The 15,227-nt window shown below is 37.9% G+C and overlaps 1 protein-coding gene across 1 annotated transcript in view; it reads right to left on the bottom strand.

Annotated features, from left to right (window-relative positions):
- Positions 1-15,227, bottom strand: part of LOC139708449 (uncharacterized) — a 99,268-nt gene that overhangs the window by 23,424 nt on the left and 60,617 nt on the right. Inside the window, exons 9-16 of the mRNA XM_071620399.1 lie at positions 9,196-9,480; positions 7,621-7,662; positions 5,873-5,914; positions 5,112-5,459; positions 4,531-4,572; positions 3,332-3,682; positions 2,749-2,790; positions 1,491-1,541 (exon numbers count right to left, since the gene is read on the bottom strand). Coding sequence (XP_071476500.1) covers positions 1,491-1,541; positions 2,749-2,790; positions 3,332-3,682; positions 4,531-4,572; positions 5,112-5,459; positions 5,873-5,914; positions 7,621-7,662; positions 9,196-9,480 — 1,203 coding nt within the window. The remainder of the gene's footprint in view (positions 1-1,490; positions 1,542-2,748; positions 2,791-3,331; positions 3,683-4,530; positions 4,573-5,111; positions 5,460-5,872; positions 5,915-7,620; positions 7,663-9,195; positions 9,481-15,227) is intronic.

Raw genomic sequence — 15,227 nt, 5'->3', positions numbered from 1 at the left:
TGTAGTCCTTGATAGAAAAAAAGACACATCTTTAAGAAAAAAAAAAGTAACGTTCTCTCCCATTCAGCGGCATAAGGAAATAATTAAATTGTGTATACTTATCTCTCATAAATTAGCCCAAGAAAATGAAATTTAGTTAATAACTGTTGCTTAGTCATTATTTCCCCAGGGCAATTATGATTGCATGTATAACATACACTCTATGTGACTGTACATCACAAACCCAACAAAAAGTCGCACCCCGTGATTTCACGTGAGGACTCAAAAAGCCGAAACGGGTCAACCAAGTTAATCTTGAGTTTTTTTCATATTTTCTGAAAAAGTTATCCTCCATCTTTATTATTCCGAAGTTTGGGATCATAACATGAATGGGGAATTGTGTTTTGAGCAGTTTGTCTACAACCCTTTCGTGGGGACAGTTGAATGATCAAGTATGTCTCAGAGGCCCCTTTTCATTTCTTGAACATCCCTTACACACTATCACTGACTATTCACTTTTAACTTTTGTAACTTTTGAAAGGAAATGCTACTGCTTTGAAAGCCGGCATCAATCACGTTCATAATATATGTGTATAGAGCATGCTTACTTTCAGCTTAATCTGATAATCCCTTCATCGTTGATGCTCCGGTGGTTTATACATTTGTATCTTCTTTTTGTCCCTTTCAGTGCACAGATTTAAGCGTTTGAATAGACTCTGTACTTCAAAACCTCTTTTCTCAGTGTGCACTTTTCAAGAGTGTGTGCTTTCTATCCAATATTTAGATAGGTTAGAGTTAGGCCTAACTAAAAATCCATGTTTGGTGACTTCTTGTTTGTTTTGTGATGCAGGGTCACATATATTTACAAAATGAAATTCAGAAAAAAATTCGTATGCATCCTCGCAGGTCATAATAAAAAGCCCTGTACCATAATTCTGTAGGAATAGTACAAAATTTCACGGGCTCTCTGTCTATTCTGTCATGCCATTACGACAGATTACATTATATAAGATTTGGGTCGTTTTGCAAACCAACACACATACCACTAGCACACACACACAAATGCCATTAGAACAAAACAAAATGATGCAAAATGCTAAGTTGCATTGTTGTGATATAGACTTGCATAACCTGGCATTCATTATTTCCCATCTTCAGTCACCCATATTTGTATTCAATTATATACTGTAGGACATACTTTTCTTGTGATGTTACTGTGTCAACTATCTACAACAGAAGAATTTTGTGCAGTCAAACAATTTGAAGAGAACCTAGTAGATTCTCTATAGGCATAGTCCTTTATTGCAGAAACCTTTCTGATAACTTGCTAATTATCTATTCAAATATTGATTGTAATATGCTAGATTGAATAAATGATGAATTGAGCTTTCATCACTTTAATATCAAGTAGTCCTTTCTACTAAAGTAGTCCCTACTTCAAGCAGTTTGGTCTTGTCCTTTTTTTAATCTCTTTTTTCTTGTCTGTCATGAAATCATAAATTTTAGCTTACCCTGACTGTGCGAGATTTGAGTTGTTTGAACCATTGGACCAATAGTTGAACCTAAAATAATACAAATGGTTGTTATTGATGAAAGTACCGTATGCAAAACAGATAAAAAGAAAAGAACGCAAGCACGTCCAAGCTTGAAAGACTTGGTCACTCTCAAAAGCAAAAAGATGTGATGAAATATAGCGTAATAAAATCACAATTCATAACTTCAATCATTACCAAATTTTGACATCAAAAATTTTCTGGTTTCTGTCCTCAAAATACTTGTGCATCGTTATTTTTTTATTTTTTGTATTTTTGGACTGGTTAAGCTGCATTTTTGAGGGGGATGCTCATATCAAGTTTATTCTAAAGGTCTTTTTTCATTACAGGGAATTTATGGTGGCCATTCGACAGAAAGAAAAGAACAATGGAACTTGTCAAAATGGTATAACATAAGAATGATTCCAGACTAGACAGTCTACACTGATATCTGATATACACTGATAATACTGATATCTCTTTATAGTTTAGGCTTTATTGCATTTTTTTATGGTAGGATGTTTTATGATACAACAGACCTACACATATGCATCAAAAGTGATATCTTGAACATTTTTAAACTCACTGCTCCCAAAGGTAAACTGGACCTTTGAAGTTCTGGAGTACGGGAGAGCGGGGAGAAGCGGGACATTATTTCAAGTTCGCCGATTTTCTTCTTAATTATCTTTTTATAGAAGAGATAATTACATTTCCTTTCGGGCTTGAAGGTTCATGAATTATGGTAGGTTACATAAAGAGCTGTAAGCTGGGGGTGGCACTGTTCTCAATTTTCTGCAGTTAATGAAAAGAAAAAGAACCTTATTTGTGGGGAGAAGTTGACCCACCCGTGGGTAAAGTGCGACGCAAGGGAGAAATGGGACTGTGGGGGTAAAGTGTGACATCGTAGTTGGTCTATAGAAATGTCAAAGTTGGAAGGCGTATTGAAACATTGGTAATGAAAACAGTCCAACATGCTTTAAAAATATTTCAACAAAACAATTTGAATAACACTTAAAGTAAATTCTTTGTGGTAAATACAATACTTTATAAAATTACCTTTATGACAACTTACTGATTATTAAAATGTCACGTGGAATGTTATGTGCCAGAATGAGTAGATAATAATGGCTTGATATATTACGTATATATATATATATATAGTCGTGTGCAGGACTTAAACAAGAAAACTTTTGGATATCCAATGCTTGTAAACCATGAAATCTTAAATCTTACTTACCCTGACTGTGCGAGCTTTGGGTAGTTGGAACTATAGTTGAACCTAAACAAGAATCGTATAACAGTATACATTTTTTGCTATTGGTGCAGAATGCAAACCGATTCAGAACTCAAACGTAATCAAGCTTTCAAGACTTTGTCACTCTCAAAACACGCCGCTGTGTTCAAATAGTGTCAAAACTTAACTTCAACTTATTACAAAATTCAGATACCGACAATTCTTTTTATCTTCTTTGTATTTGTTTCCCTGGGACGGATATTCTTATGCCTTTTTTATATACTTGTTTGTTTTTTTCTCAAGAAATGTTGTTTATTACACTTGTTATACGCAGAAGCTATTATGGGGGTTATAAAACAGAAAGGAAGTAACAACAATGCTTTCTCAAAACATTGAATCACAGGTACATCAATATTCGCAGTATGTTTCCTCGCTCACATTTCGTCTTTAAACGGAATTCAGATGGGTTGAGATATCAAACTGCGTGCCTGCGGGTGACGATATTGTTCGGAAATCCGTTACAGCTTTAATAATTGTCATGTTTTCAATTTCACATCCGTTGGCAGCTAATGTATTCAAAACTCACCTTCTTGGCACTGGAGTGTCAAGTCAGCCCTGAATCCAGGGTATCTTACGGACCCATCACTGTGGAAGTACACAAAGGCTGACGTCGAATTCACCATAACGTCAAATGGCGTCTCACGGTCTCCCGTGATTCTCGTTTCCTCTGCTGTTGCATCTGCCTGAGTCGACCCAGGTCCTACTTTCACATAATCAAAGGTATTTTCCGTTCGGAAACTGAGAAATTCCACGTTGAGTGAGCATCCAGCAGGAGAATTGATTGACCACAGGACATCTGACGAATCATCGTAGTCAAGTGGGAAATTTGGTGAGGCGATGCGGTAGGTCATCCCAGGAACAAGACTGACGTTTCCACCTGAAAAGATGAAAAGCAGTATTAGAACGTCTCAACGAATTGACAATACAAGATGAATGCAACTTAACTGTAAATTAATATTAACATAAAAAAAAAATGCTGAGACGTCTGAAGCACTGAATCCAAAGAAAATTGGACTAGAATGCGAAGTGGGGCTAATAGAAGTGTTCCTTTACAACACCACAACAGACAGGTCGTATATCAAGAGCAATGTGATTGGCTGCAATAACGAAACATCCAACAGATTATAGATTAAACAGATAATATTATATTATACTGGAAAGTATGATTGGATAGCTACCTTTGATTTTTATTAATAGAGCATTTAAGCTCTTGAGAACTGTTTGAACATTTTATGCAGAATAGTGATTAATCAATTCAATTAAAACTTGTATAATTGTTAGCTGAAGAAACCCGGAAGTGGCATCAGAAGTTGCGCTGAATGCCTTTTTTGTTATTGTTATTTTTTGCTTGTTAGCTCGTGAAACCCTGAGGTGTCCCCCCGCCCCCTCTTTTGAAAACATTCCGCTGGCCCTTTGGTGTGCTCATGGTCATCAGTTATGTTTTATTTTTCTTATGACTTTGTCATCTCAGCTATTGTCTCATCTACACTGGGAACAATTTTTGTGCAGTTAGCTAATTTGTATAACACTTAGTCAATTCTTTGGTAAATACAAGACTTTGTAAAATTACCTTTATGATAACTTACTGATTATTAAAATGTCATGTGGAATGTTATGTGCCAGAATGAGTACATAATAATTTTACGTAGTCGTGTGCAGGACTTGAACAAGAAAACTTTTGGATATCCAGAGCTTGTCAGTCATGACATCTTGAATATTACTTACCCTGACTGTGCGAGCTTTGTCTAGTTGGGACCATAGCTGAACCTAAACAAGAATCATATAACAATATAAATGTTTGCTATTGGTGCAGAATGCCAACCGATTCAGAACTCAAACGTGATCAAGCTTTCAAGACTTTGTCACTCTCAAAACACGCCGCTGTGTTCAAATAGTGTCAAAATTTAACTTCAACTTATTACAAAATTCAGATACCGACAATTCTTTTTATCTTCTTTGTATTTGTTTCCCTGGGACGGATATTCTTATGCCTTTTTATATACTAGTTGTTTTTTTTTTCAAGAAATGTTGTTTATTACACTTGTTATACGCAGAAGCTATTATGGGGGTTATAAAACAGAAAGGAAGTAACAACAATGCTTTCTCAAAATATTGAATCACAGGTACATCAATATTCGCAGTATGTTTCCTTGCCCACATTTCGTCTTTAAACGGAATTCAGATGGGTTGAGATATCAAACTGCGTGCCTGCGGGTTATGATATTGTTCGGAAATCCGTTACAGCTTTAATAATTGTCATGTTTTCAATTTCACATCCGTTTGCAGCTGATGTATTCGAAACTCACCTTGGCACTGGAGTGTCAAGTCAGCCCTGAAACCAGAGTATCTTGCGGACACATCACTGTGGAAGTACACAAAGGCTGACGTCGAATTCACCATAACGTCAAACGGCGTTTCACGGTCTCCCGTGATTCTCATTTCCTCTGCTGTTGCATCCGCCTGAGTCGAACCAGGTCCTACTTTCACATAATCATAGGGACTTTCCGTTAGGAAACTGAGAAATTCCACGTTGAGTGAGCATCCAGCAGGAGAATTGATTGACCACAGGACATCTGAATTATCATCATAGTCGCCTGGGAAATTTGGTGAGGCGATGCGGTAGGTCAACCCGGGAACAAGAGTGACGTTTCCACCTGAAAAGATGAAAAGCAGTATTAGAACGTCTCAACGAATTGACAATGCAAGATGAATGCAACTTAACTGTAAATTAATATTAACATTAAAAAAAAAATTCTGAGACGTCTGAAGCACTGAATCAAAAGAAAATTGGACTAGAATGCAAAGTGGGGCTAATAGAAGTGTTCCTTTGCAACACCACAACAGACAGGTCGTATATCAAGAGCAATATGATTGGCTACAATAACAAAGCATCAAACAGATTATAGATTAAACAGAGAATATTACATTATATTGGAAAGTATGATTGGATTGCTACTTTTGACTTTCATCAATAGAGCATTTAACCTCTTGAGATTTGTTTGAACATTGGAAGCAGAAAAATTAATAATTAATTTCATTATAACTTGTATAATTATAAACCATTCACCGTCTGTGTCCAGGACCAATGGTTGCTCGGTTGTGCCTGCACCTGCAGATTTAACAGCAAAAATAACCACACTTTTATTTATGACTTTTATACTGAAAAACAACAACAAATGTTTCGATTTCGAAGATTTGGATCGAAGTTAAGGAAGTTGAATTTCGATAGCAAAGGTTTTCTACGGTTAAGAAAATATCATTCATCATTTGATGTTCCTATTAACAAAATTATATACAACGTATGAGACGAAAAACTTAACTTCTGTGGAGTATCGCTGTCATGTTAAAAAGGGTAGATATACATATATATATATATATATATATATATAATGTGCAAATAACTAAAAACAAATATAGTTCCCATAGTAATTGCCACCATAGAGTCAGTATATCTAAACTTAGGAATGGCCTGTAACACTTCAATATGTAGGACTATTGTGATCTTGCCGCTATACCTTGTCATGGTTTACCGTGTATATTATTTCCACAATCATAAGCTTTCTCATTGTAAAAGTATCCAATTGATGTGCTTTCTCAACAAACCATTGCCGCGCCACTTGAGTACTCTCCTGTTTTTCTATCTCAAAATATTGTGTGCAGTTAATACTGTATTTTAGTTGTAATTATAACTAAATTCGTGCTCACTTATCATTATTTCAACAAATAATTGGTCATAGAACACGAATACATGTAATTGCAAGTGCAAAGATGTAAAGAAAATGCCAAGCTTTGCATCGGTGTAAATTCTATGACAAATCTATAATTGCTTTTCTCTAAAATGCCCAGTAGCTATGTTACCGTAAATATATTACTTTTGCCCACAAAACAGTGACATAAACTTAGAATTTGCTCACAAATCCAACATGAAACACTTCTTGCTAGTCAATCGCCACATAAAATGCAAACTATTGACAAGAGGAACGGAATCGCGAGAAACGCTTTCATTTTACTGTGGCATTTGGCGATTTATTGATCGGGTTAGGCGGGTCTCTGAGTTTGAGCGGAATATGCAAAGTTGGAAAGCCGTCGACTGAGTGGGACTTTGTAAATCTTATGCTTGATGAATGGATGAATGCAGACAGGGAAAATAAACAGAAAAAAGGAAAATAGAACTCATCATGTTAACGACATAATCAAGTGCTCACCCTGCATACAATCTGCTTGCACTGTTATATTGAATCCAGTGCTAGTGGATCTGTCATTAGAAACGAATCGAATCAACGTGCGTTCAGAGTTAACGTCGAAGTCAAAGGGCTTGACTGGTCCAAAATAGGAATGGTCGTCGCCGATGTGAAGCCAGTCTCTAAATGCAGTGTCGAAAGTTACAAAGTGGACGTGTAGGTGACATCCCGATGGAACTGTGACACTCCACGACACGTTAGTGTTGTCGCGATAGTCTCGCGGGAAGTTCGGAGAGGTGATGGCTTATTGTCTATTTGTTTGCTCATGGTTGTCAGTTATACTTTTGTTTTGATTCTGTAGTCTCAAGTACAATGTACATCTCTAATAAAAACAATTTTGGTGCAATCAACCAATTTTATTGATACTTAGTCCATTCTCTATTAAATACAATGCTTCATTACAATTATCCATATAGAGCTTAGTGATTATCAAAATATGGACTGCCGTGTTCCAGAATGAATAGATAATGATGAATTGAGCTTTTATGTGGTCGTTTGCAGTACTTGAACATGTTGAACAAGTGAGTTTTTGGATTTTTTTTTGGTCAGTCGTGAAATCACAAATTTTACTTACCCTGACTGTGCGAGCTCTGAGTAGTTGCAGCCATAGTAGATCCTAAACCAGAATAATGTAACAATGCAAATGTTTGCTAGTGATGAACCAATTATAATTCAAAACTATGATCTTCCTTGAAAGACATAGTCATTCTCACAACACGTTGGTATGCTGAAATACAGTGTGATGAAATATCAAATCTTAACGCCATCTTATCACAAAAAAGAAAATCAGACATCAGCAATTTCATATTTTCCCCAGTATTTGATATCTTTATTCAAATAAATGAAATCCTTCAGTTGAGATGTTTTTATTTGAACCGCTTGTCAAATTGCCCTACATCACATCGACATAAATATAAGCACTACCCGCTGCATAATGTAAGGATTACAAAGACAACTTGCTGTCGACAAGGTCGAGCGGAAGCTGGGCGGTCTAGTGAAGATGACGCCTGTCCGGAGATCAGGAAGTCGTAGGTTTGAATCCTTATGATATTATTATAATGTTTATAGAACGTACGCCCATGATTTCTTTTATCATGGCAACAACTACTACTAAAACAAATAAACAAACAAATTTTGCATTTTCAGATATGAAATTAACAACTTTGGACAAGAAAAGTACCTGCATTGTTCATTTTCGTCAAAAACTTGTTTTGCTTCCCCCCCCCCCCCCAAAAAAAAAGTATAGGGGAAGGGAGGGGACAAGTGCCCCCTGTGTCCCCCCCCCCCCCCCGCTTCCGACGCTCGTAGACCATGAAAATATATTGCACCATTTGAGACATGGGAAAAATAACATTTTATCATTATTTCTTCACCTATGACTTTGACCTTTGACCTCTTGACCCGAATATCTCCCTGGAGAATTTTATTTCATAGTAGGGCCTACATATACTAAGTTTCAAAAAATGAATTTATGCACTGCATTGATATGGGGGAAAGTGAAATTTGTATTATTTGACATTGACTCTTTGATCTTTGACCTTCAGCATGTGCATCCAAAAATTCGATAGGCACAACTTATACTCACTCAAATATACACATGCCAAGTTTCATGTGGATACCTCGAAATATTCTTAAGTTACGCTGTCCACAAAATTGATTGCGGATTGAAGGACCGAAGGACGGACAGCCCAAAAATATAATGCCTCCGTCGACACTTCATGGAGGAGGCGTAAAACGTTTCGCAATTTCTGAGTTTCGGTAATCTGAAAACGAAGTAATGTGCGTACAAACAAACCTTCAGAATTAAAGAACCATATCTGTGTGTGTGTATGTCTCCTTTTATTTAACAAGCCTTCATATTAACAAACATTTGATCATATTTTGATTAACAAACCTTAAAATAAAGAGCCTTATTTTGCTTTCGGATTAACGAATCTTCGGAATGATAAACTTTATTTAGTTTATGATATAATTACAGTAAGCTTCAGAGTAAAAAGCATTATTTCATCTGCAGATTATGATCCCTTCGGATCACAAATGAACCAACGCCATAATAAAACTTTGGAATAGTAAACTGTAATCACAAGCAGCGTGTGTTAAGTACTTGTAAGTGACTTCCTGCTTTGGCCTCATCAATCTCTAGACTCACCTGTTGGAGGCACCACGGTGGTACTGGCGGTCCTTGACACTATCTTCCTCCCAAGGGGCGTTACATCAATCAAATACTCTGTGTCAGCCATGAGATCACTGACTAGAAGGCTATGTTCGCCCGGCAATTCGACACTGTAGCTAATCAGTTGTCCCGTGGCAACATCCCAGATGAGGATGGCGTACGCCGTGACGAGGTTTGCGCCCTCAGCGGGGGGTTCCCATGAAACAATTACAGATGATGCTGAGAGGGGAACAACTTCGAGATTGCGCACTTCGATCTGTCCTGTTAATGAGGAAATAAAAACATACAAAACATAATTATAACCGTCAACTTGTCTTGATCTCCACACTAACGTCCGCTGTCAGTCTTTCTCTACACAAGTGCTACAGGAGGACTTCGGAGATTCCAGATAATGGGTGCACATGTATTATTATTTCATTGCCTGACTTGAAATATTTAAAAAAAAAATACATGAGACACCTCGATCTGGAGCTGTCTAAAAAATATTTCCCAAAAAGTTTCCGTGAAACTTGGATATTTCGATTATTTTGACCACTAATTGGTTACGCGGGACCTTTTTAGCCGGCCAAGCAACACGCATTCGCCGCATCAGCTCAGACCCCGACAAGACCTCTCATCACCTGGAACAACTAAAATCGCACCTAAAAGACAGAAATTACAACCCCAAAATGGTAAACCAACAAATTTCGCGAGCATATGATCACAATTGCACTAGGGGAAATCTTCTCTCATACAAGGAACGAACCACAACAAACAACATACACTTCCCTATCACATACACACCCGCCACAGTCAACGTCTTCGCATCATCCACATACATTTTTCCATTATCAGCGAGTGCGATACCCTACGAGGTATCTTTCCAAGGCCACCCATCACATCCTCCCGACGTAGTAGAAGGCTACGCCGGGACATGCTTGTGAATGACAAATTACCCAAACAACACACTCCAGCCACAGACCATGAAGAACATACTCAAACTCAAACAATATCCATGCTTGTAGACGCAATATTCATGAGGACGCCCTATACAGAGCTCTGAATCATCAACGAACACCAACTCACACACTTTTCTGAGCCCACCCCACCCAACCTCACCATGAGATCCACAGTACGCCTACAGACATCAGCTCTTCAACGCCTGGTTTATACCAATGCAAGTAAAAAAAAATGCATCCTGCACCAGCACATCCAAGACACACACACATTCACAAACTCATCAACAAAGAAAACCTACTTCATCACAGACCATACAAACTGCAAATTATCTTGGGTAATATACCTCATCACATGCTTTCAATGTGGCCTACAGTACGTTGGTAAAACCCAGACGTCTCTGCACACCCGCCTAAACAATACACGCTCTGAGATTATCAACCACCAGCCGCAAAATCCTTCCTTACACCTTGCACTTTAACCTACAAAATAATTCAGTTCAGGATGTACAAATCATAGGCATCAAACTCATCAAAAAGAAGGAAAGCCATATCATACTCGATCTAGAATCGTACTGGATATCCAAATTACACACCTTTACGCCCACAGGGAGTTAATGCCGATCCTTAATTTTTCATTCACCCCTTCTCATTTCACAGGGCCCGTTTTAATCTAGCACCAAGAACCTATGAAAAGTGTTGATGATTATTGAGTATTCACTTATGTTTACAGTATCAAGAATGAAGGGGTTGAATGAAATCAAATGATAGGAATAATATTCATGTTTCTAGGATTGGACGGATTATGATATACATGTATTCATGTACGGATATCTGCTTCTGTATTAGAAGCACATTATCCACATGTGTGTTTTCAGTAATACGTTTGTATAAACTTGAAAGCGCGTGGATAATTACGGTATGTATGCAAGTGCACTATTTTAGAGTGATTATGCACCAGGTCTTGTATGTATGTCCATGCTTTTATAATTTGTGTGTATTTTACTGCACGCACACATTCAGTGCATGATCTTGGGCAAAATGTAAGAGAGAAGTCGAGTACTGTATAATGATTAATCTAATTCAAGTTCTTAGCGCCATCAACGTCCCGAATACTCCAAGCCACATCACCCCCACACTTCACTACCCCCACATTACGTTTGCGAACCCCTCACACTTACCCCTCTGACACCACACCACACACAGGTGTCATATCTGGCAATATACACGTATATATATATATATATACACACACAGATTGTTAGCATTTTCTAGCCATTTCGAGTATTAGGAACATCTTCAATATGAAATGCTCTTTGGGAGTTTGTACTCTTGTGTGATTAACCTTGTATGATTATTGCTAATAGATTATTGTGCATTAACCCCCACCCCCATAAGCAATGCACATTGTTTTTCTACGGTAGAACATGATTAAAAGATAAAGGTTGTAGGATTTTGATGACAGTTCAAATGGAACAGATTGTATGCAGAGGTGCACTTTGTTTTTAATATCGTACATATTTCTGTAAATGTCACTATTAGAAACACCTGTGCCCGAAGTGATGCCCACAGAGAGTATTGGTAAAAACGGCTCTTTATTGAAAGTTTCAGTAATAGTTATTAAATTTGACGCTATAGATGTATCACCCACCTTATTATCTATGTGTCGAAAGTAGAGATTGTAGCTTGATATATTATTTGTTCATATTCTCTATGTTCATAGTATCTATTCATAATATAGGTTTTCCCGGTCAATTTCAAACTTTTGTCACTCAGATTCATTAATGTGCATTCAAATTCACGCAGCGCACGCACGCGAAAATATTCGGGCATTCAAATTCAGAATCCGAGCGATCAATTTCATTTATGGGCGTTCTATTTCGTTTTCGTGAAATCAAATTCATGATTGGGCATTCAATTTCAAAATGCGAGCACCGACTTTCCTACTCGTGCATTCAAATTCATGCGATAGTCATGTGATAGTCCCAATGAGCTTGTTTGGAGCATTCAAATTCATTTTCAGGCGATCAAGTTCCTACTTCGTGCAATCAATTTAACGAGGAAAATGGAGTACACTTTTTAGAAAGGGAAAAGGGCCAACACAACCAATAAAGGCTTGCATATAGTGTAATTATGGTTGTTTACAGGTTCTACATTGTTCTCTGTTCATGTATTCTTTGTTTTTCATCTCAATAAATTTCAAATTGCAATGTCCAATCAGCAGTGCATCCAAACAACACAACGACTAGTAATCATATTTCTTGGTGATACTGCATGCTTCCAACGCCCCAACACCAATCACATAATCATGATGACAATTCATAAATTTAAAGACAAACTGACACACAATGATCCCGCATAGTCCCGCAAAAGTAAATCAATAAGACAGCAATACACAACAAACAACACATATAAAATGTCCATGTATCAGTTGCAATATAGTCGAAATTTGTTTTTTTTTTCCTCGTAAGTGTTAACCAACCCTCCGTATTATGCTTGTCTGTAGGCCCATACAGTGCCTAATTTTTGTTTGTTTGTTTCGTTTTCCATCACAGAAGATGGCTGGATAACCCATATTCAGCTGCAAAAGCTGGTCTTCCATAATATGGGGTCCAGTTTGATGTTCTGCTCTTTGTGATGAATAAATGAAGTGGGATCTTTTACGTGCATGAGTTGTGACTCTCTTGCACATGGGACCTCCATTTATGTCCAATCCGATGGACATGTGCCTGTATATTCCTATATATTTGCTAAACGCGAGTTCAAAATTGTTAATGAACAAGTGGACCTCTACTGCAAAATAAATAATCATCATAAATCCCAATATATTCAAAGCCAAATGAGAAACACATGCATACACGACCCCAAACTAACTAAATTCAGGACTTCTTTTAAATTGAATGCAGTTATTTGGAACATGGTTGCCTATTCACGAATTTGAATGACCGACGAGATTCCGTCGCCAGCTTGACATGAATTTGACTGCTCATTGATGAAATGCGTGCTCCTCTCTTAAATTTGAATGCTCCGATAGTAAATTTGAATGTTCCGATAGTGAATTTGAATGTTCCGATAGTGAATTTGAATGCTCCGATAGTGAATTTGAATGCTCGGATAGTGAATTCGAATGACCGGATTTTGAATTTGATTGCTGATTCAGTGCTGCGAGCGTGGAATGCGTGAAATCGAATGCTCGGAATAGGAACTTGAATGACAAAAGTATGAAATTGACCGGGAAAACCTATAAAATCTAATGTCTTGGTTTTTCCGTAATGAGTTTATGAAAGACATATCAAAAGATCAAATATGTCGTTATAGTTATTATTCTGAAAATTAAAAATTTAGAAGTCATGTTGGACTTGTGCTGCATTGTGGGGGAACTCCCTTTCTTGATGTTACACACTCCCTCTTTCTAAACACTCTCTGTTGGATGAACAAAACAATGACAATTCATTTTTATACGAATTTGATGTCAAACATTCTTATGCCAAAGCCCGGAATTTATTGAAGTCCATGATTTGGTTGAATTCCTGATTTAATTGTCACTGGAAAGGGTTATCTATTTCTGGCATGTCCAACAATATTTGAAAAATAATACAGGACATGCACAGATATCTGTGGATAGAACTTAAATGGAGATTTCATCCTGGCTGGTTTTATACTGTTTTGTATATGAAAACAGAAAATTCAGGGCAGTAAATGAGTGAAAATTCAGGAAAATTGGGAGACACACAAACAAGTCATGAATTGTTAAAGATTAAGAAGTAGTAAAAACAGATTGGCAGCTCTGTGGTGAATAGGTGTTGAGCTGCAACGCTCCACTGGCGTAGCCAGGGGGGCGATGGGGGCGGTCGCCCCCCCCCCCCCCCCCCTAAGATTTGGACCGGGGATTTGGGAGGCGGAAAAAAAATGCGTGTCAGTATGCATGCACATGAAGCGGGTCTCCTTTGCAACCTTTCATCAAATAAGATATTTTTGTGAATATTTCACTCAAAGTGTGCACCAGATCGTTGAATTTCAATTCAAAATATGCAAAATCTCTCGTGCTTGGGAGGGGGTACCCCCCTCCCAAGCCCTCCCCCTCTGTGCCTCTTTCCCTAGCTTATTATACACTTTTTAGATTTACAAAAAAATTATGAATAATTGTGAGTGCACAAGACTTATCACTTATATTCCGAAAACTGAAGGTTCCCTCATGTATAAGGGGAATTTCCCCTTTTAATCGACCCTTTCCTCCCTCAGTCCCCCCCCCCCCCCCCCAGTAGTGGTTTTTTTTTGTGATTTCCCAAATGTTGATTCCATCAAATATGCTTATACGAGATTTATCAATTTCAACCTTAAAAAGGCAAAAGCTCCATCGGAAGGGAAGGGTGGAGATAACACTCGCCCACGCCTTCTCCCTGCTCGCCCGCCCCTATACCCCCCCCCCCCTTCCGCCATGCATAGAAGTAGACTGTGGCTATACCCAGATCGCTTTATTTCAATTCTAAAAACGGGGGAATCCCCCTTCCCCTAAGCTCTACCTCACTAGACTTTATACATACACACAGACGGTGCACATTCGGAATAAGAGCTAAATTCCGTGATTTTAACACTTCGATGAAAAAGTATTGCACCAGAAATTTGCACCAGATCGCTGAATTTCAGGTCTGAAAACGCAAAATCACCTTCGTGCTGGAGGGGATATACCCCTATCTACACCCTCGTGTGCATGCTTTTTCTGTTTGATTGCTGAACAGACAGCATTCATGATATTCAGTGTAAGAATAAATACAAGAAGATTATTTAAATGATACCATTTTATAGGCAAATTGTTCAATAATAATCTACACTAAACATACTGCCACCTTAAACAAATGGGACTGTTTCAACTCGTTAAAACACGCAAAAACATGCATCAAATTGCACCATTTGCAACATCAAAATGAAAAAAGTTCTCACCGTGGGAGGGGGGACACCACCCTCCCACACCCTCCCCTCCCCCTTCGCTCGCTCCGCTCGCTCGGGTTCAGTCGCGTTCATGATATTCAGGGGAAAGACTTAGTACAAGAAGATTATTTAAATGATACCATT

This window comes from Diadema antillarum, unplaced genomic scaffold (assembly GCF_040938485.1).
Source record: "Diadema antillarum isolate AM-2024a unplaced genomic scaffold, OU_Dant_1.0 seq00001337_RagTag, whole genome shotgun sequence".
NCBI lineage: Eukaryota > Metazoa > Echinodermata > Echinoidea > Diadematoida > Diadematidae > Diadema > Diadema antillarum.
This window is presented reverse-complemented; position numbering and strand designations above follow the sequence as displayed.